General features: G+C 33.0%; 1 protein-coding gene across 1 annotated transcript; it reads right to left on the reverse strand.

Annotated features, from left to right (window-relative positions):
* Positions 1-10,113: 10,113 nt before the first annotated feature.
* On the reverse strand, positions 10,114-14,555 carry LOC119604639 (enolase-phosphatase E1). The gene is made up of 2 exons (XM_037957399.1): positions 14,251-14,555; positions 10,114-14,177 (listed from the first exon to the last, which is right to left on the reverse strand). The coding sequence occupies exons 1-2, from the start codon at positions 14,551-14,553 to the stop codon at positions 10,569-10,571; spliced, it is 3,912 nt and encodes a 1,303-aa protein (XP_037813327.1). The 5' UTR covers positions 14,554-14,555; the 3' UTR covers positions 10,114-10,568.
* Positions 14,556-20,154: the final 5,599 nt, after the last annotated feature.

Consider the following 20,154-nt stretch of genomic DNA (forward strand, 5'->3'; position numbering starts at 1 on the left):
AACTGAACTAGAACTGAACTAGAACTGAACTAGAACTGAACTAGAACTGAACTAGAACTGAACTAGAACTGAACTAGAACTGAACTAGAACTGAACTAGAACTGAACTAGAACTGAACTAGAACTGAACTAGAACTGAACTAAAACTGAACTAAAACTGAACTAGAACTGAACTAGAACTGAACTAGAACTGAACTAGAACTGAACTGAACTGAACCTAGAACTGAACTAGAACTGAACTAGAACTGAACTAGAACTGAACTAGAACTGAACTAGAACTGAACTAGAACTGAAGAACTAGAACTGAACTAGAACTGAACTAGAACTGAACTAGAACTGAACTAGAACTGAACTAGAACTGAACTAGAACTGAACTAGAATGAAGACTGAACTAGAACTGAACTAGAACTGAACTAGAACTGAACTAGAACTGAACCTAGAACGAACTAGAACTGAACTAGAACTGAACTAGAACTGAACTAGAACTGAACTAGAACTGAACTAGAACTGAACTAGAATGAACTAGAACTGAACTGAACTGAACTAGAACTGAACTAGAAACTGAATAGAACTGAACTAGAACTGAACTAGAACGAACTAGAACTGAACTAGAACTGAACTAGAACTGAACTAGAAATGAAACTAGAACTGAACTAGAACTGAACTAGAACTGAACTAGAACTGAACTAGAACTGAACTAGAAACTGAACTAGAACTGAACTAGAACTGAACTAGAACTGAACTAGAACTGAACTAGAACTGAACTAGAACTGAAACTAGAACTGAACTAGAACTGAACTAGAAACTGAACTAGAACTGAAACTAGAACTGAACTAGAACTGAACTAGAACTGAACTAGACAACCTGAACTAGAATGAACTAGAACTGAACAGAACTGAAACTAGAACTGAACTAGAACTGAACTAGAACTGAACTAGAAACTGAACTAGAACTGAACTGAACTAGAACTGAACTAGAACTGAACTAGAACTGAACTAGAACTGAACTAGAACTGAACTAGAACTGAACTAGAACTGAACTAGAACTGAACTAGAACTGAACTAGACTGAACTAGAACTAACTAGAACTGAACTAGAACTGAACTAGAACTGAACTAGAACTGAACTAGAACTGAACTAGAACTGAACTAGAACTGAACTAGAACTGAACTAGAACTGAACTACAACTGAACTAGAACTGAACTAGAACTGAACTGAACTAGAACTGAACTAGAACTGAACTAGAACTGAATAGAACTGAACTAGAACTGAACTAGAACTGAACTAGAACTGAACTACAACTGAACTAGAACTGAACTAGAACTGAACTGACTAACTGAACTAGAACTGAACTAGAACTGAACTAGAACTGAACTAGAACTGAACTAGAACTGAACTAGAACTGAACTACAACTGAACTAGAACTGAACTAGAACTGAACTAGAACTGAACTAGAACTGAACTAGAACTGAACTAGAACTGAACTAGAACTGAACTAGAACTGAACTAGAACTGAACTAGAACTGAACTAGAACTGAACTAGAACTGAACTAGAACTGAACTAGAACTGAACTAGAACTGAACTAGAACTGAACTAGAACTGAACTAGAACTGAACTAGAACTGAACTAGAACTGAACTAGAACTGAACTAGAACTGAACTAGAACTGAACTAGAACTGAACTGAACTGAAAGAACTGAACTAGAACTGAACTAGAACTGAACTAGAACTGAACTAGAACTGAACTAGAACTGAACTAGAACTGAACTAGAACTGAACTAGAACTGAACTAGAACTGAACTAGAACTGAACTAGAACTGAACTAGAACTGAACTAGAACTGAACTAGAACTGAACTAGAACTGAACTAGAACTGAACTAGAACTGAACTAGAACTGAACTAGAACTGAACTAGAACTGAACTAGAACTGAACTAGAACTGAACTAGAACTGAACTAGAACTGAACTAGAAGTAAGCTAGCATTCAGAAAAATAAAAGACACAAACAATTGGATAAAATGGGTATTGCCAGGTGAACAATTTTAAGTGATCTTATTTTAGCAGAGACACTGCCAAATGGTTTTTAAAAGTTTTTTTTTTTTTTAATTTTTGTGGGGTAAGAAAACATTTAAAACTTAAAGCCTCAATTTATAAAGGGAAAATGTTGATAAATTTTCTAGTATTATTCATACATTTTTAAAATTTTTTAAACTTCCAAAATATGTAGCATGAATAAGGGCTTTAATCAAAACTCTAAAATATTTGTAGTAAAATAAATATTGACTTACCAAAACTGCTGCTGCCATTTATTTTTTAAATTTTTTCTTGGGGAACACAATTAAATTTTTAAATAACACTGTAATATTTATAAATTTTTAAAAACAGGCCATATTTGCAGATTTTTTATACAATTTTTTGTTGAACCGAATTTTTTTATATTAATCTGCTCTTTGAGTTTGATTTTATATCAAATTTTTCTGTAAATTATATAATTGACAAACACAATTATATATTTTTTAGTTATTTTTATTTTCTTTTATTTTTAATTTTTTTTTTAAATTTTTTTTTTATTATTCTAGACTATAGTCTAGTCTATAGTCCAGTCTATAGTCCAGTCCATAGTCTAGTCTATAGTCTAGTCTATAGTCTAGTCTATAGTCTAGTCTATAGTCTAGTCTATAGTCTAGTCTATAGTCTAGTCTATAGTCTAGTCTATAGTCTAGTCTATAGTCTAGTCTATAGTCTAGTCTATAGTCTAGTCTATAGTCTAGTCTATAGTCTAGTCTATAGTCTAGTCTATAGTCTAGTCTATAGTCTAGTCTATAGTCTAGTCTATAGTCTAGTCTATAGTCTAGTCTATAGTCTAGTCTATAGTCTAGTCTATAGTCTAGTCTATAGTCTAGTCTATAGTCTAGTTTATAGTCTAGTCTATAGTCTAGTCTATAGTCTAGTCTATAGTCTAGTCTATAGTCTAGTCTATAGTCTAGTCTATAGTCTAGTCTATAGTCTAGTCTATAGTCTAGTCTATAGTCTAGTCTATAGTCTAGTCTATAGTCTAGTCTATAGTCTAGTCTATAGTCTAGTCTATAGTCTAGTCTATAGTCTAGTCTATAGTCTAGTCTATAGTCTAGTCTATAGTCTAGTCTATAGTCTAGTCTATAGTCTAGTCTATAGTCTAGTCTATCGTCTAGTCTATAGTCTAGTCTATCGTCTAGTCTATAGTCTAGTCTATAGTCTAGTCTATAGTCTAGTCTATAGTCTAGTCTATAGTCTAGTCTATAGTCTAGTCTATAGTCTAGTCTATAGTCTAGTCTATAGTCTAGTCTATAGTCTAGTCTATAGTCTAGTCTATAGTCTAGTCTATAGTCTAGTCTATAGTCTAGTCTATAGTCTAGTCTATAGTCTAGTCTATAGTCTAGTCTATAGTCTAGTCTATAGTCTAGTCTATAGTCTAGTCTATAGTCTAGTCTATAGTCTAGTCTATAGTCTAGTCTATAGTCTAGTCTATAGTCTAGTCTATAGTCTAGTCTATAGTCTAGTCTATAGTCTAGTCTATAGTCTAGTCTATAGTCTAGTCTATAGTCTAGTCTATAGTCTAGTCTATAGTCTAGTCTATAGTCTAGTCTATAGTCTAGTCTATAGTCTAGTCTATAGTCTAGTCTATAGTCTAGTCTATAGTCTAGTCTATAGTCTAGTCTATAGTATAGTCTATAGTCTAGTCTATAGTCTAGTCTATAGTCTAGTCTATAGTCTAGTCTATAGTCTAGTCTATAGTCTAGTCTATAGTCTAGGCTATAGTCTAGTCTATAGTCTAGTCTATAGTCTAGTCTATAGTCTAGGCTATAGTCTAGTCTATAGTCTAGTCTATAGTCTAGTCTATAGTCTAGTCTATAGTCTAGTCTATAGTCTAGTCTATAGTCTAGTCTATAGTCTAGTCTATAGTCTAGTCATAGTCTAGTCTAGTCTATGTCTAGTCTATAGTCTAGTCTATAGTCTAGTCTATAGTCTAGTCTATAGTCTAGTCTATAGTCTAGTCTATAGTCTAGTCTATAGTCTAGTCTATAGTCTAGTCTATAGTCTAGTCTATAGTCTAGTCTATAGTCTCGCTATAGTCTAGTCATATAGTCTAGTCTATAGTCTAGTCTATAGTCTAGTCTATAGTCTAGTCTATAGTCTAGTCTATAGTCTAGTCTATAGTCTAGTCCTATAGTCTAGTTCTATAGTCTAGTCTATAGTCTAGTCTATAGTAGTCTAGTCTAGTCTATAGTCTAGTCTATAGTCTAGTCTATAGTCTAGTCTATAGTCTAGTCTATGTCTAGTCTATAGTCTAGTCTATAGTTCTAGTCTATAGTCTAGTCTATAGTCTCTAGTCTAGGGTTCTAGTCTATAGTCTAGTCTATAGTCTAGTCTATAGTCTAGTCTATAGTCTAGTCTATAGTCTAGTCTATAGTCTAGTCTATAGTCTAGTCTATAGTCTAGTCTATAGTCTAGTCTAGTCTAGTCTATAGTCTAGTCTATAGTCTAGTCTATAGTCTAGTCTATAGTCTAGTCTATAGTCTAGTCTATAGTCTAGTCTATAGTCTAGTCTATAGTCTAGTCTATAGTCTAGTCTATAGTCTAGTCTATAGTCTAGTCTATAGTCTAGTCTAGTCTAGTCTAGTCTAGTCTATAGTCTAGTCTATAGTCTAGTCTATAGTCTAGTCTATAGTCTAGTCTATAGTCTAGTCTATAGTCTAGTCTATAGTCTAGTCTATAGTCTAGTCTATAGTCTAGTCTATAGTCTAGTCTATAGTCTAGTCTATAGTCTAGTCTATAGTCTAGTCTATAGTCTAGTCTATAGTCTAGTCTATAGCCTAGTCTATAGTCTAGTCTATAGTATAATCTTTAGTCTAGTTAATAATAATTTGTTTTAATATTTTAACCCGTCAAAAAGTGCTCTTTTTGTTAAAAGTTAGTACTATCGCCAAAATTTCCATTTTCCATTCCTGTCTCACACCTAACAATAACAAAAAGCCCAGGCTTTATTTTTAACAACAACAACAACAACAATAACGAATGCAAATAGAAGCAACATGTGAAAATTGTTTGGCCAGTCACTCGGCTGCTGACCAAATGTTTTCTCGTATATTTTCACTATTTCTTTAACAATTTTCTTCAAACAAATTGCAAAATATTATTAAAAACTTATTAAATTACACTTTTATCAACTTTTTATAACACTTTGAACACTAATTTTTATAATTTGTTAGTAAATTAACACGACACTACACTAAACGAACTGATTGCAAAAGCCGACTTTTAATAACTAAACAGGAAATGTCAAACAAGTGCAAGTGAAGAGATTAGTGATGCCAGATTTGAATATTATTTAGTAAAGCGAATATAAGGGGTTATTAATAATAATTAAGCAAATACAACAACCGTTAGCAACATAGGTATATTACTTGGTCAGTTAAATATTTGCAAAAATGTTGACCAATAATTATTTATAAATTTTCTTGAAATTAATTAAAAAATATTATTATAAACAGATTATTAAATTCTATTTTAAACACTTGAAATAAATGCCAAACAATTGTAATTTTAATGAAATGTAAATATAGAAGAAGTGCTACCACATTTTTTTATGGTGTAATATTGCCAATAGGTGGTTGTATTCAATAATTTAGTAGTAGTTTATAGCTTAAGCTAAAACCTTCTGCATATACTTTAAGAAGTAAAATGACAATATGGCATCACTAATTCTCTTGGATGCTTGCACTTGTTTGACATTTCCTTTTTAGTTGTTAAATGCCGGCTTTTGCAATCAGATCGTTTAGTAGTGGTGTGGTAATAAATTAATAAAAATTCTAAAAAATAGCGTTTAAAGTGCAATAAAAAGTTGATAAAAGTGTTATTTAATAAGTTTTTAATAATTTTTTGCAATTTGTTTGAAGAAAATTGTTAAAGAAATAGTAAAAATATACGCGAAAACATTCGGTCAGCAGCCGGTGGCTTGCCAAATAATTTTCACATGTTGCTTTTATTTGCATTCATTGTAATTGTTGTTGTTGCAAAAATGGAGCTCGGGTTTTTTGTTATTGTTTTTGATGGTGTTGAAAAAGAAATAAGTGCTTTTTGTTAGTGTTTGTTGGTAAATATTGTGAGAAGCAGATATGTAAATAATAAAAATTAAGTTTGCTTAAGAAAAAATTAAATAAAAATCTTTTAATTGGTTTGTTTATTAAAATTATAAAAATAAGAAAAAAATAAAATTAAAATCTGCTAATATGGCCTGTTTTTTAAATTAGTTAATATTAAATTGTTTATTAAAAAAAATTTAGTTGTTTTAAGTGAAATTGAAAAAAGGCAAATGGAAGAAAAGCTATAATTGTGATTGTCCAGTAAATAATCAACTGTGGTTTGGTGAGTAAAAAATTGTATTACTTAAATATTTTAGAAAATTTAAGGGCCAAATCTATACCTTCATGGAAAAATATAAAACAAATAAGAGTGTATAGTCGCATAACTGACTCCATATTATACCCTAGAACCAAGCTTAGGTTAATGGAGTCAAAATTGTTTGTGCATGCTTAGACATGCCTAAGAACATACACATTCATATAGTAATCATTGTTCTTGTACTTAGTTTGCTTGTTTATAAAAACAAAACGAAGCAATATCAACAAGTTACTTATAAATTCGTGTGTTGTTATTGTTAATGCTAATATCAGAGATGGAAAATTGTGAAAAAATAAGGAAAAAATTAAAAATTAAAAAAATATTTTCAATAATATTAAACCTAGAAACATAAAATTACGAATGTAGAGCCCGGAGGTACTACATAAAAGGTACTTTTTGAATTTTCTATAACATTGAAACTAGAAACATAAAATTAAACATTTAGAGTCCAGAGTGAATGAAAATCTTTAGGAAAGTATTTATGGTACTTTTTATATCCTTCACCTTCGTGAGAAAGGTATATATAAGTTTGTCATTCCGTTTGTAATTTCCAAAATATAATTTTCCGACCCCATAAAGTATATATATTCTGAATCCTTATAGATAGCGGAGTCGATTAAGCCATGTCCGTCTGTCTGTCTGTTGAAATCAGTTTTCTGAAGACCCCAGATATCTTCGGGATCCAAATCTTCAATACTTCTATCAGACATGCTTTCGAGAAGTTTCCTATTTAAAATCAGCAAAATCCGTTCATAAACAACAGAGATATAAGCAAAAATCCGAGACAACCTCTGAAAATTTCATAAAAAATAAACAATAACAACACTGCCTTTGTATTTTGTTTTTGTTTTCTTGAGTATTTCGTTTCGTATATTTGGATGGCTGTGTGTTTCATTGCCTTGTGTATATTGTTTTTGTTTCTTGCTTGGTACATTCAATTTCGTATGTTTGGATGGCTGTGTGTTTCATTGCCTTGTGTATATTGTTTTTGTTTTCTAGGTGTATTGAATTTCGTATGTTTGGATGTCTGTTGGTTTCATTGTGTTGTGTATTTTTTTTTTTTTTTGTTTTTTTCTGTATTTCTTTTCGTATGTTTGGATGTCTGTTGGTTTTACTGCCTTGTGTATTTTTTGTTGTTCATTATGTTTTGCTATTGCTATAATAATGAATTTTTAAATACACTATGGTGAAGGGCTCAGCCGAATATAGCACTCTTACTTGTTCGTTCTTCAACTGGTACGTTCAATTGGTACTTTTTGATTTTTCTGCAATATTGAACCTAGAAACATATAATCAGGTTTACAGAAGTACATATATCCCGGAGTAAAGGAGAACATATAAAATGAGACTTTTTGGTACTTTTTCGTTCTTCAAAAGGTACTTTGTGAATTTTCTATAATATTGAATATAGAAACATAAAATTAAGTCATATGTAGAACCTGGAGTGAATGAGAACCTATAAAAGGGGACTTTTTGGTACATTTTAGTTTTTCAAAGGGTACTTCTTGAATTTTCTATAATATTGAAACTGGAAACATATTTTTCGTTCTTCAACTGGTACTTTTTGGTTTCTCTACTATATTGAACCTAGTAACATATGATCAGGCTTACATATGTATGTATGTACATTCTGATGGAATGAAAAGCTATAAGAGTGTATTTACTGGTACTTTTTGTTGTTCAACTGGTATTTTTCGAATTTTTTATAATATATATTGAGAGAGATAGTTTCTAGTACTTTCTCATCATTCAAATGGTAATTTTTAAATTTTCTGAATTATTGAACCTAGAATCATAAGAGTAAACTTTTTGGTTTATCTCCACGATATTTTGGATTCTATAGCTGTTATAGTTCCCTAAATATGCCACGCCTACTATAGTTGATGCGTCATATTTTTATATTCAAATAGATGAATTTTTATAGTCTTTACTATAGTCTGGACTATAGTTTCTACGATAGTCTCTACCATATTCTGGACAATAGTCACTAGTCCGGAATATAGTCAGTACTATAGTCTGAACAATAATCACTAGTCCGGACTATAGTCTCTATAGTCTGAACAATATTTTCTACTATAGTCTATAGTCTACTATAGTCAATAGTTACTACTATATTCTGGACTATAGTTTCTACTATAGTCTGGACAATAGTCACTAGTCCGGACTATAGTAACTACTAGAGACTGAGCGGTAGTCACTACTATAGTTTGGACAATAGTCACTACTATAGTCTAAACAATAGTCGCTATTACAGACTGGACATTCACTACTATATTCTAGTCAATAGTTACTACTATAGTCTGGACTATAGTTTCTACTATAGTCTGGACAATAGTCACTAGTCCGGACTATAGTCACTACTATAGACTGAGCGGTAGTCACTACTATAGTCTGGACAATAGTCTCTAGTCCGGACAATAGTCCCTAGTCCGGACTATAGTCACTATAGTCTGGACTATAGTTTCTACTATAGTCTGAACTATAGTTTCTACTATAGTCTGGACTATAAATTTTACTATAACCTGGATTTTAGTCGCTACTATAATCTGGACGATAGTCTCTACTATAGTTTGGACTATAGTCACTACTACTTTCTGGACGATAGTCAGTACTATAGTATATACTATAGTCTGAACAATAGTCACTACTATAGACTGGACTATAGTCACTACTATATTCTGGACTGTAGTCTCTACCATAGTCTGGACTACAATAAGTACTATAGTCTCTACTATATGCTGTAGTATAGTCTCTACTACATGCTGGACTATTGTCTCCACTATATGCTGGACTATAGTTTGCACAATAGTCACTGCTATAGTCTGGTCACGAGACACTACTATAGTCTGGACTTTAGTTACTACTATAGTCTGAACTTTAGTCACTACTATAATCTGGACTGTACTATTGTCAGGTCTTCCATTTTCTTATATCAATATTAGAAAAAATTAAATCTTCCTAATATTAAGTGTAAACGATCCAGATTTCAAATCAAATCTACTAGATTTCGGTGTAGTATAAATGGGAGATGTAAGAAGACTCTTAAACATAAAAATTTATTAAAAATTACTTCTACATTTTTAAAAAGACTTCCGTTAACATTCATAGTTATTATCTGGCAGTACTCATTTTTATTATGTCTGCTCTAAAGTGTCTGTGCTAACATGACACAGCCAATTAACTTACAACTGGCAACACCGTTTTGTATGACGTATGATTTCTTACAAATTATTTCTATTATCAATAGCAACTCAGTCCCTTATAATAGTTCCGGTTCCGTAAAATATTTTTGCATAAAAGTATTAATAAATTAACATATTTAAGGAATTTTATAAAAATTTCATAAAAATCGAAAGGTTTAAATTAAAATCTTTAATTAAATTTCGAACAATTTAATTAAAGATGGTTGAAAGGAGTTTTTGTATGAAACTTTGCTCTGAAATCCTTAAAGTTTCAAACGCAATAACAAATAAATTTGACTTTAAACTTACTCCCATTGAAGATTTAATTTATTTACATTAATCGTCCTTAATATGAATGTTAATTATTCGATTACACACATTCATACTTAAGCACGATTAATGTTTATAAATTTATTTATATATAACACAAAATACACTTTGATTTTTTTTGTTTTAATTTAAAATTTTTATTTAAATAAAATCGACATACAAATTACAATTTCATTTTTATTTTTTATTTCGCAAAACAAATAACAAAACAAAAATTCGAAATAATTAAGCCATTCTATAAAGTTCGTATAAAACAGCCGTATAAAAATCTAAATTAAATTCTACATTACAAGAAACCACATCCTTGTACGCAGGATGTTTATCTTTTTATTTTTTTTTGTTTTAAATTTTTAAGAAAATAATTATAATTTATAAAGTTATAGATAAAGGTAAATAAAAACACATGCAATTAAATAAAGCGGAAAATGTTAAATAGAGATAGAGCGAGAGAGTAAGACAGAGTAGACTTGATAAAGAGGATAGAGAGTCACGAAACGCAGAGTAAGAAGAATATGTAAAAAAAATCTAAAATAATAAGATTTTGGGCGGGTTAAATGGCTCAGATACGAAAACACAATCTCTCAATGTACTAGAGAGATTGTTGAAGTAACAGAAGATTTAGCTGGAGTCAGCTTTGAAAAGGAAACGACGTTTACGGGGGTCTAATTTTGGAGTTAACATACTGCGAGATCTATAGTAACGACTTGATTTTTCTTGAACATCAGCATCGGCTACATCGGTTTGTTCACTGTTAACAGTCTGTTCAAGATCTTCAGTTTGGACTCCAGCATCTACTTTAGCGGGTTGAATGAAACGTTGGTAAATAGGCATAACAATTTCCTCTTCAGATTGGCTAGTTTGTTGTTGTGGTTCTTCTTCCTCTTGAGCAGGCTTTTGTTCCTCTTCTACTTTCTCTTCAGCGGCTTTATCTTCTTGGTTACCACCGATGACTTGTTCCAATTGCATGGGAGTTTCCATTTCATTTTTGGGCATATGATCTAAACGTTCCTTAACCAATTCTACAATATCGTCAATGCTTAAAGGTTTGTAACCACCCATAACCATAGCGGGAGCTTCTTCTGCTACTTTCTCTTCAGTACTTGAAGTCAATTCCATGGGTTCAACATCACTTTCATAAGTTAAAGGTTTGTGCATAGGAACTTCTTCTAAAGGAGTGTTGATAACTTCAACGGGAATATGTTGCATATTCATGGTTTCAACAGCAGCTTCTTCGGATTTTTGTGACTCTTCCATATTTTCAGCACTTTGGGTTTCCAAAGATTTTAAACCATTGAATTCATTGGTTTCACTATTTTCTTCGGCCACTACTTCGTTTTCCTGTTTAAGTTCCTCAACTTCATTAGTATCTTGCATTTCTTCGGCATTATTTTCTACAGAATCAGCAAGAGGTTCCATAATTTCAGGTTGAGTTTCCTCTTCGGCTTCAAGGGTCTTCTCTTCCTCTACAACCTTTTCGGCTTCTTCTTGGTTTACTTCATTGCTTTCTACCTTTTCAACTTCTTGTACTTCAGCAGCGTTTTCTTGAGATTGCTCTTGTTCGGCTACTTCATCAACTTGATGTTCCATATGCATGCCGGGTGTTTCATTGGTGAAGTCATTCTTTCTCAAAGTGTTGATGAAATCGACAATCAATTGTTCAGCTTCATGAGCCATAACGGGATCGACAGGTTTGAAACCACCAATGGATTGTTTGTTGGCATCCATATCTTCGTACATTTGTTGGACCATAGCATCGGGATGATTCATTTCTTCAGTAGCTGGCATAGACTCGGGAGCTTCAGCGGGTTTTTCTGACTCCATTTCTTCAATTGTTTGAACGGGTGCTACATTGGCGCCTTCTTCAGAGTTTTCTTCGTAAATAGCGGGTTCAGCTACATTTTCAGATTTTACCACAACAGTTTCCTCTGAGGCAAGGAGTTCAGGGACTACATTTATTTCTTCTTCAACAGGCTTAGCTTCTTCTACGGCTTCAGTTTCTTCAACACTTTGTTGATCTTCCATGGGGGCAACAACCTCGGCTGGTTGAGGTTCTTCAACAGCTAAAGTTTCTTCGACAGCAGCGGGTTCTTCAGCTTCTTGAGTTTGTTCAGCGACAATTGGTTCATTATCTTGAGATTGTTCTACGCTTTGGGTTTCTTCAGCATTATGAGTTTCTTCAACAGTTTGGACTTCTTCTTCAGCTATTGGAATTTCTTCGACTTTTTGGGTTTCTTCAGCAGATTGAGCTTCTTCGGCTACTTGAGATTCTTCAACAGCTTGAACTTCTTCAGGTGCTGGTACTTCATCAGCAACTTGAACTTCTTCAACTACTGGAACTTCTTCGGCAACTTGAGTTTCTTCAGAGTTTTGGTTTTCTTCAGCTGAGGTTCTCAGACTTTGGTTTACTTCTGGGGTTTCCTCTTCGGCAGTTTGGGTTTCCTCAGCAGCTTGAGTTTCTTCAGCGGTTTGGGTTTCTTCAGCAGCTTGAGTTTCTTCGGCGGTTTGGACTTCTTCTGCAGCTTGAGTTTCTTCAGCTGGTTGGACTTCTTCAGAAGCTTGAGTTTCCTCAGCGGGTTGAGTTTCATCAGCAGTTTGGGTTTCTTCAGCGGCTTGAGTTTCTTCAGCAGTTTGGGTTTCTTCAGCGGCTTGAGGTTCTTCAGCACTATGGGCTTCCTCAGCAACTTGAGTTTCCTCATTAGCTTGAGTTTCTTCAGCAGATTGGGTTTCCTCAGCTGGTTGAGCTTCGGCGACAGTTTGTACTTCATCAACGTTCTGGGTTTCTTCAGCAGGTTGGGATTCTTCGACAGCTTGAACTTCTTCAACGACTTGGGGTTCTTCAACAGCTTGAGGTTCTTCAGCAACTTGGGCTTCTTCAGCAGCTTGAGTTTCTTCAACGGCTTGAGTTTCTTCAACAGCTTGAGGTTCTTCAGCAGCTTGTGTTTCTTCGGAAGCTTGAGTTTCTTCGACAGCGGCAGCTTCTTCAGCAACTTGGGTTTCTTCTACAACTGGGGTTTCTTCAGCAACTTGAGATTCTTCGCTATTTTGAGTTACTTCAGCAGATGTTCTTAGAGTTTGTTGAACTTCAGGTATTTCCTCGGCAACTTGAGTTTCTTGAGCAGTTTCATCAGCGGTTTGAGTTTCCTCAACAGTTTGAGTTTCCTCGGCAGCTTGTGTTTCTACGGCAGTTTGGGATTCTTCTTCAGGTGTTTGCATTTCTTCGGCAGTTTGGACTTCTTCTTCAGCGGTTTGAGTTTCTTCAGCATTTTGTGCTTCTTCCACAACTTCTGATTTTTCGGGATATTCAGCTTCTTCCACACTTACAGCTGGCATAACAACTTCATTCTTGCTCTCTTCTTCTTCTTCAGCAGTGGGTGTCTCTACAACTTCAGAGATAACAGCAGGAATTTCTTCGAAAGCCTCTAAAACTTGTACAGGTTCTGCGATCTTCTCTGGTTCTGCAACAGCTTCCATTTCATTGACTTCTATTGGTTTTACAAAGACATTATTGGTTTCTGAGGCTTCGATTTCACTATCGGCCACTTGAGTTTCAGTATTGGCGTTTGACACTTCAGATTCCATGTTAGAAAAGTTCTGTTGTTCGGCTTCAGTTTCAATTTTTACCTCTTCTTCTTGTTGTTGTTGTTCCTCTTCCACGGGTTTCTTGTTGAACATAGTGGGACGTTTTCTCTTTTGATTAAACAATTCAGTTCTGGTACCAATTACGCTTTCAGTTTTAGTGCTTTGGATTTTATCTTTGAAAGTATTGGACATTACAGGAACAGGACGTCTGCTAGAGAATTTTTGCACTAAAGGCTTGATTTCTTCTTCGGCTACAGGTTGGACAGCTTCATTGACTTCCTCAGGGGCTTCGACAGCAGGAGTTTCAGGCATTTGTGGTTGAGCTTGAGGCATTTTACGCAAAGGATAGCTAGTGACGGGTTTCTTTTGTGTAGCATACGATACAGAGGGTTTTCTACGCAAAGGTTTTTGTACTTTCACGGGCTTAAATTGACCAATGGGTTCTTCTTGTACCATAGGTTTAGAGGCTTCAGGTTCTACCTCAGCTTCCACAATAGTTTCATTGCTCTCAGCGTTCTCATTGACAGCTTCATTAGTGGTTTCCTTCTCAGATTCTACCATACCAAAGTTACGATTCAATTCGTAATATTGATAGGATTCTTCACAAGTAATAGCCATATCATCGGGACGCATGCAAGTAAATGAATCCTATGGTTGTGGAAAGTAGTGAAAATAGAAAGTATAAATTGTTTTTGGTACAGTTAATTAGGGAATATTTTACCTGACTGAAAATAGTTTCTTCGGGACAAATGAAACTCCAACGGAAGGTATTCTCCTTACCATCGGCATAAGTAACTGGCAAGCATACATGGAAGATTTGACAATCATTATCCACATCAGCATAATAACCATAAGTCTTATTTTCACATGAAAATCCATCAGTTATATCAGCTCTAATGGATGTGGCATTACTTGGCAAAGTTAATGTAGACATGATCATCATTTCAGTGGGATCTACATTGGCGGCTGGTTCGGCTTCAGCCACAGACACAGCAGCATCATCTCTTTGCTGCACAATGGGCATATTGCGCTGAAATTTGATAAAGTTAGAAGGTGGAAATTTAGTAGGGAAATTCGAAAAAGGAATCTAGTTCTAGTCAAGATGATGAATTTGATTGCCATTGCAATCATATTAAAATTGAATTGTAATTGCTTGTCTCATTTGAAACATAACATGAATTGAATTTCAAATTAAACCCCAAAGAATTTCTATCCATCTAATAATCGACGTTTTGAACTATTCGTACTTTTAACTAACAGTTTTTGTAAATGCAAGTGCACGTGACTTTGGTGTCTTACGATTAGCAAACTAATACAGACATTCGCCTAAAACCCACAACAGAGGCGAGACCAATACTCTATACGAACACAACTACAGCTGTACAAACACAGCGCCCACTACTACCACTAACACCACCACAAAACACAACTTTACGAATATTTTGTTAAAAATTTCACTTCTGTTCTAGTTTTCCTTGAAGAGGTGTAAAGTGAAATTTTTTTCCTCAAATCGTTTTGTTTGTTTAATAAAATTTTAATTATTACGCGGCATTTTGTTGTTGTACTCGTACAATTTGTTAAAAACTTAAGCAAATTAACAAAAACAATTTCTGTTATTTTTTTCAATAATTTTTGGTTGTATAAGACGATTATTGATTGTTTTTGTTTGTTTTAAATAATTTATTTAATAATTTTTTGTTAATACCAATAACCCAAGACATGTGCCATCATGCTAAACATACAGCAGTTTGTGATTGACTGTTTGTGCACGAATTATGCGCCACTTTGTTGCACCTGCGCCGTGTACATTTTTTCCTTTAAAAACTAACTAACCATATACATTTTTGGTTATTCAGTGGGGTAATAAAAATTTTAAAATTTTTACGTTTAAGAAAACATATTATCACATATTATTTTGTAAATAATAAATAAATAAATAAAAAAAAATAATAATTTTCTGTTTATTTGTTGCATTTTAATGAGACCTTTCTTTCTTTTGGACGATTTTTTTTTTGGTTTTAATAATTAAAGAAATTGTTAAATAATTTGAAAGTATTTTAATTTTTTTTTGGGTGTTTATATGATTAATAGTTTTTTTTGTTTTATTTTTATAAGTAAAACGAGTTGAGCATATATTTTCTTTAATAAAACAAAAAAAAAATCATTTAGTTTTTATAGTAATTTTAAATTTTCTTGCATAATATATTTGATTTTAGTTTTTTGGTATTAAAGTGAAAAGTTTTAAACTTCAAAGAAATTTCATATAAAAACCCCGTTTTTTATTAGTTTTGAAGACATTAATCATAAAAAAATAGATGAATTGTTTGGTATTTTGGTTATATCTTTTATATTTCTTTAGATTTTGAAAAGTGCTAAACCCACGTATGTGTACTTTGGGGATATAGCTATTAAAATTTACATTTTTCCATGGACTTGTTATGAATACTGTAAGAGTAGAAACTTTAAATTTGAAAGACCTAAAGGCGACAGTTTTGAAAACCAACATATCAAAAACCTAACATTTATGAATGAAGATTTAGAATTCTTTAACACTTGTGGGATTATCAACAACTCGAAACTTTCGAGTCGAAAGTTTTTCCCTTTTTTGAGTTGGTGAAGTAACAATTAGCTCATTTTATTGACACACTTCAAATTCTTCTTTAGCTTTTTGAGTCTTTTTCAAACTGTTTTGACAATAGATCCCTTATCTTGAGATTCTTCAACACTACTTGTTTAACAGTTTGAACTTTTTCAGCAACTGAAGTTTCTCGAAAGATCTTTAGAAGATTAAGGATTGTTTAAACTGTTGTGATAATAGATCCATTATCTTCAGATTCTTCAACACTACTTCTTTAACGGTTTGAACTTTTTCAGCAACTGGAGTTTCCCCGAAGATCTTTAGAAGATTAAGGATTGTTTAAACTGTTGTAACAATAGATCCCTTATCTTCAAATTCTTCAACACAACTTCTTTAACAGTTTGAACTTTTTCAGCAACTGTAGTTTTTCGGACGATCTTTAGAAGACTAAGGATTGCTTAATACTTTTTCGATCTTCTAAGATGGCAACAAGTTCAATTGCTTGAATATCGTCAGCAATTAGCTCATTATGTTGAGTTTCTTCAACTTATTCTTTAGAGTTTTGATTCTTGTTGAAATTACTATGACAATTGGCATATTAATATAAGATTACTCAACACGAAGCACTTTCTCAACTATGTGGAGATATTCGATATCGAAATTTCTCTTTGGAAGAACCTTGGAAGGTTTGGGATACTTCTGTACCTTGTTTATCTTCTATGAAAGTAACATATTCAATTGTTTGAGGATCGATAAAAGCCGAGGGTTCTTCATTATGTTGAGATTCTTCGACAACTTCTTTAGAATTCTGAACTGCCTCATTATCTTGAGATTCTTCAACACTTTGTGCTTCTTTACTCAACTGTGTGGACATATTTGATATTAAAATTTATTTTTGGAAGATCCTTGGAAGGTTTGGGATACTTCAATAGTTTGTTGATCTTTTATGAAAGTAACAAGTTCAATTGGTTGAGGATCGTTCGAAAAGCCGGGGGTTCTTCATTATGTTGAGATTCTTCTGCAACTTCTTTAGCATTCTGAATTGTATCATTATCGTAAGATTCTTCAACACTTTGTGCTTCTTTAACTCTTTGGACTTTTTCAGCCACTGAAGTTTCTCGTAAGATCTTTAGACGATTTTTCAACACTTTATTGATCTTCTAAGAATGTAACAAGTTTAATAGGTTGCTGATCGTCGGCAGCCGAGAGTTCTGGACTTAGTAGCCTTTGTGAAGCAACAATTAACACATTATGTGGCAATTCTTCAACTTCTTTAGTGTTTTGAGTCCAGTTTAAACAGATATGAGATTCTTTAACACTAAATGCATCCTCAACTGTTTGGACTTCTGTAAATAGTTTCTGTAGATAGTTTGTGATTCTTGAACACTTTGTTGACCTTTATGTAAAGTGACACACTTAACTGATTACGCTGACATTCTTCAACTTCTTCTATAGCATTTCGAGTGCTTTTTAAAATGCTTCGACAATTGTCTCATTATCTTGATATTCTCTAACACTTTGTGCTTCTTTAACCGTTTGGACTTTACAGAAACTGGAGTTTCTCGCATATTTTGTTGATCTTCTAAGAAGCAACAAGTTTACTTGGTTGAGAATTGTCGCCAGCCGAGAGTTCTTGACTTTATTGCGTTATTGAAGCGAAAATTAGCTCATTATGCTGATATAATTCAATTTATTCTTAAGTTTGGTTCATTATCTTTTTGTGCATTCCCTACTTTTTAAACTTGTGTAAAATTTCTCGGAGCATTCTTAGTTGATTTGTGATTCTTTAATACTTTGTTGATCTTCTTTGAAAGCAACATGTTCAATTGATTGAGGGTTATTTTCAACACTATTTTGATCTCATAAGAAAACAAGAAGTTTGACTTCCTTGAACTTCTTTAGCCAATGAAATTTCTCAGAAGATCCCTAGATAGTTTGTAATTCTTCGACAATCGAGCGTTCTTAACTTATCTGAGGTTGTGAATTGAAAATTATCTTAAGATAATTCCACGATGTGGCCTTTTTACTTGAAATAATGCAACGGTGGGTACAACCACCGACGATGGATACAACTATACAAAATTTGGCATGTGGTTTCAGATCAATTGGTTGATCATCGTCGGCAGCCGAGAGTTCTTGACTTTCTCAACTATTTGGACATTTTTGCCAATGAAATTTCTCAGAAGATCCCTAGATAGTTTGCAATTCATAGAAAAGACCTAGATAGTTTGTAAGATGGGGAGACTACAGTGAAACTATAGATCACTTTCCTTTTCATTGCCAAGCTTTCGTTAAAATTAGATGCAAATATCTTGGGTGCGATATTATTGGAAAATTCTTAGGAATTGCGGGAAATTTATTGAACTTCGGATACTAATACCTTCATAGAACACTATTTAAGGGTTTCTTTGCGTTTTTGCATACAAACATTGAAAAGGAGCACACAACAGGCCCGATAGTCTCCTAGATGCATTTTTTTCGAACTTGATGTAGGATACATCCTCCTAAACTATCCCAACTTGCTCTGATCGAAACGAATACAAAGTGATCTAAACTTCTTGTTCCTCAACATCATCAGAGCACATTCTTCATTATGTTCCAGAATTGATGCAATGGTCACTCTTCGGCCATTATTCTGTAAAATGGGATAAATGGCCTTCGAATATTCGTACAGAATTGCTTTTTGCTTCATACAAATCGGGACTTTTTAAGCACTGAAATAAAAACTGGCCTCAATCCCATTAGATTAATCACGAATATAGTTTATAAATCAGTTTCTAAGGAATAGTTGTGGAAATTGGCACATTTAAAGAATTTTCTTCGACCGTCCTGGATAAATCAATAACCAACCTCTATTCCAGAGGAAACAATCAATTAGGATCCTCTAGAAATGACGCCGGATCTTCCGGCAGAAAGAGTAATTATCTTCTTAAAAAAATATGAGCTCATAATGCTCTAGAGTGTAAGGACATTGAAATAGACCTAGTAGTTCTAACACTTTGTATAAGGAGATATCTATCACTTTAACATGACAATGAACTAGAACTTTGAAAACAAACGAAATTTGTCATTTTCTCTAAAGGATTGTGATTTGTCATTCTCATTTATATGTATAATAACCAAACCCTCTGCTACTCAACTAAGTATTCGTGGCTACTGTTACTAACTTAAAAATTTTTAATTTTAATCATGTCTTTAGATTATTTGCAGATAAATTATTGTGTAAGAATTTTATAACTTTTTTATATAAAAATTTCTATGAAAATATAAAAATACTTAAGCATAATGTGTTAAAAAAAATCTCCCTTTAATAATAGCAACTTCCGCCTTTATTCCATTACTACAACTACACTTGTTAGTTCCACTGATGTACATCTGTACGACTGTTGTTTAAATACACCGCCCTTCTGATAAAGCAACATTTTATAGATCTATAAAATACATTGTATGTATTTAAATATTTATTTGTCCAGTCATTCATATTTACTGCGTACGTTTTAATAACTATTTGCAGAGACACTCAGAACACTCTGTCTGAGTGATTAGCAAAATTATCGTAACACGTAGTATATATTTATTGGGCCTGCAAGAACTTTTTGCAAATTTTAAATCGAAGTTCTTTTTTTTCAAAACCAACGTCTCGCACTTGATTTCCAGTAGACATTTTTTATGTAAAAGAAACCAAAAAGAAAAAAATCAATTTTTTCTTTTAAGAACATTATATGACTTTTTGTCTTCTTGCACATTTAACTAGAAAGAATGAATAAAATAAATAAATAAAATAAAAAAAGAAAGAACCCAAATGTATGGCCTTTTTTAATAGCGGGTCTAAGAAATCATGTCTAGAATTTTTAATGAATCGGTTTGCATGTAAATGTAAACCATGAAATGATATATGAGAACACCAAAATGTTGAATGAGAGAGAAATTTTTGTGGACTGGAAGAATTCTTTGACACAAAGAACGACCAATGAACGTCAGTGACAACAGTCAGTTAGCAATGGAAATCGTATGAAATGTAAGAACACCCGATGAGTTTTTGTTGTT

Source organism: Lucilia sericata, unplaced genomic scaffold, assembly GCF_015586225.1.
Source record: "Lucilia sericata isolate MDLA Ls3-8-SP2 unplaced genomic scaffold, ASM1558622v1 Contig000412F_arrow, whole genome shotgun sequence".
NCBI classification, from domain to species: domain Eukaryota; kingdom Metazoa; phylum Arthropoda; class Insecta; order Diptera; family Calliphoridae; genus Lucilia; species Lucilia sericata.

What these genes read in the sequence shown, in the direction of transcription:
- LOC119604639 (XM_037957399.1), bottom strand. Translation starts at nt 14,553, where the DNA reads ATGCCCATTGTGCAGCAAAGAGATGATGCTGCTGTGTCTGTGGCTGAA. An exon ending in AAGAAACTATTTTCAGTCAG is followed by an intron (nt 14,178 to 14,250) that starts GTAAAATATTCC and finishes CCACAACCATAG; the next exon opens with GATTCATTTACTTGCATGCG.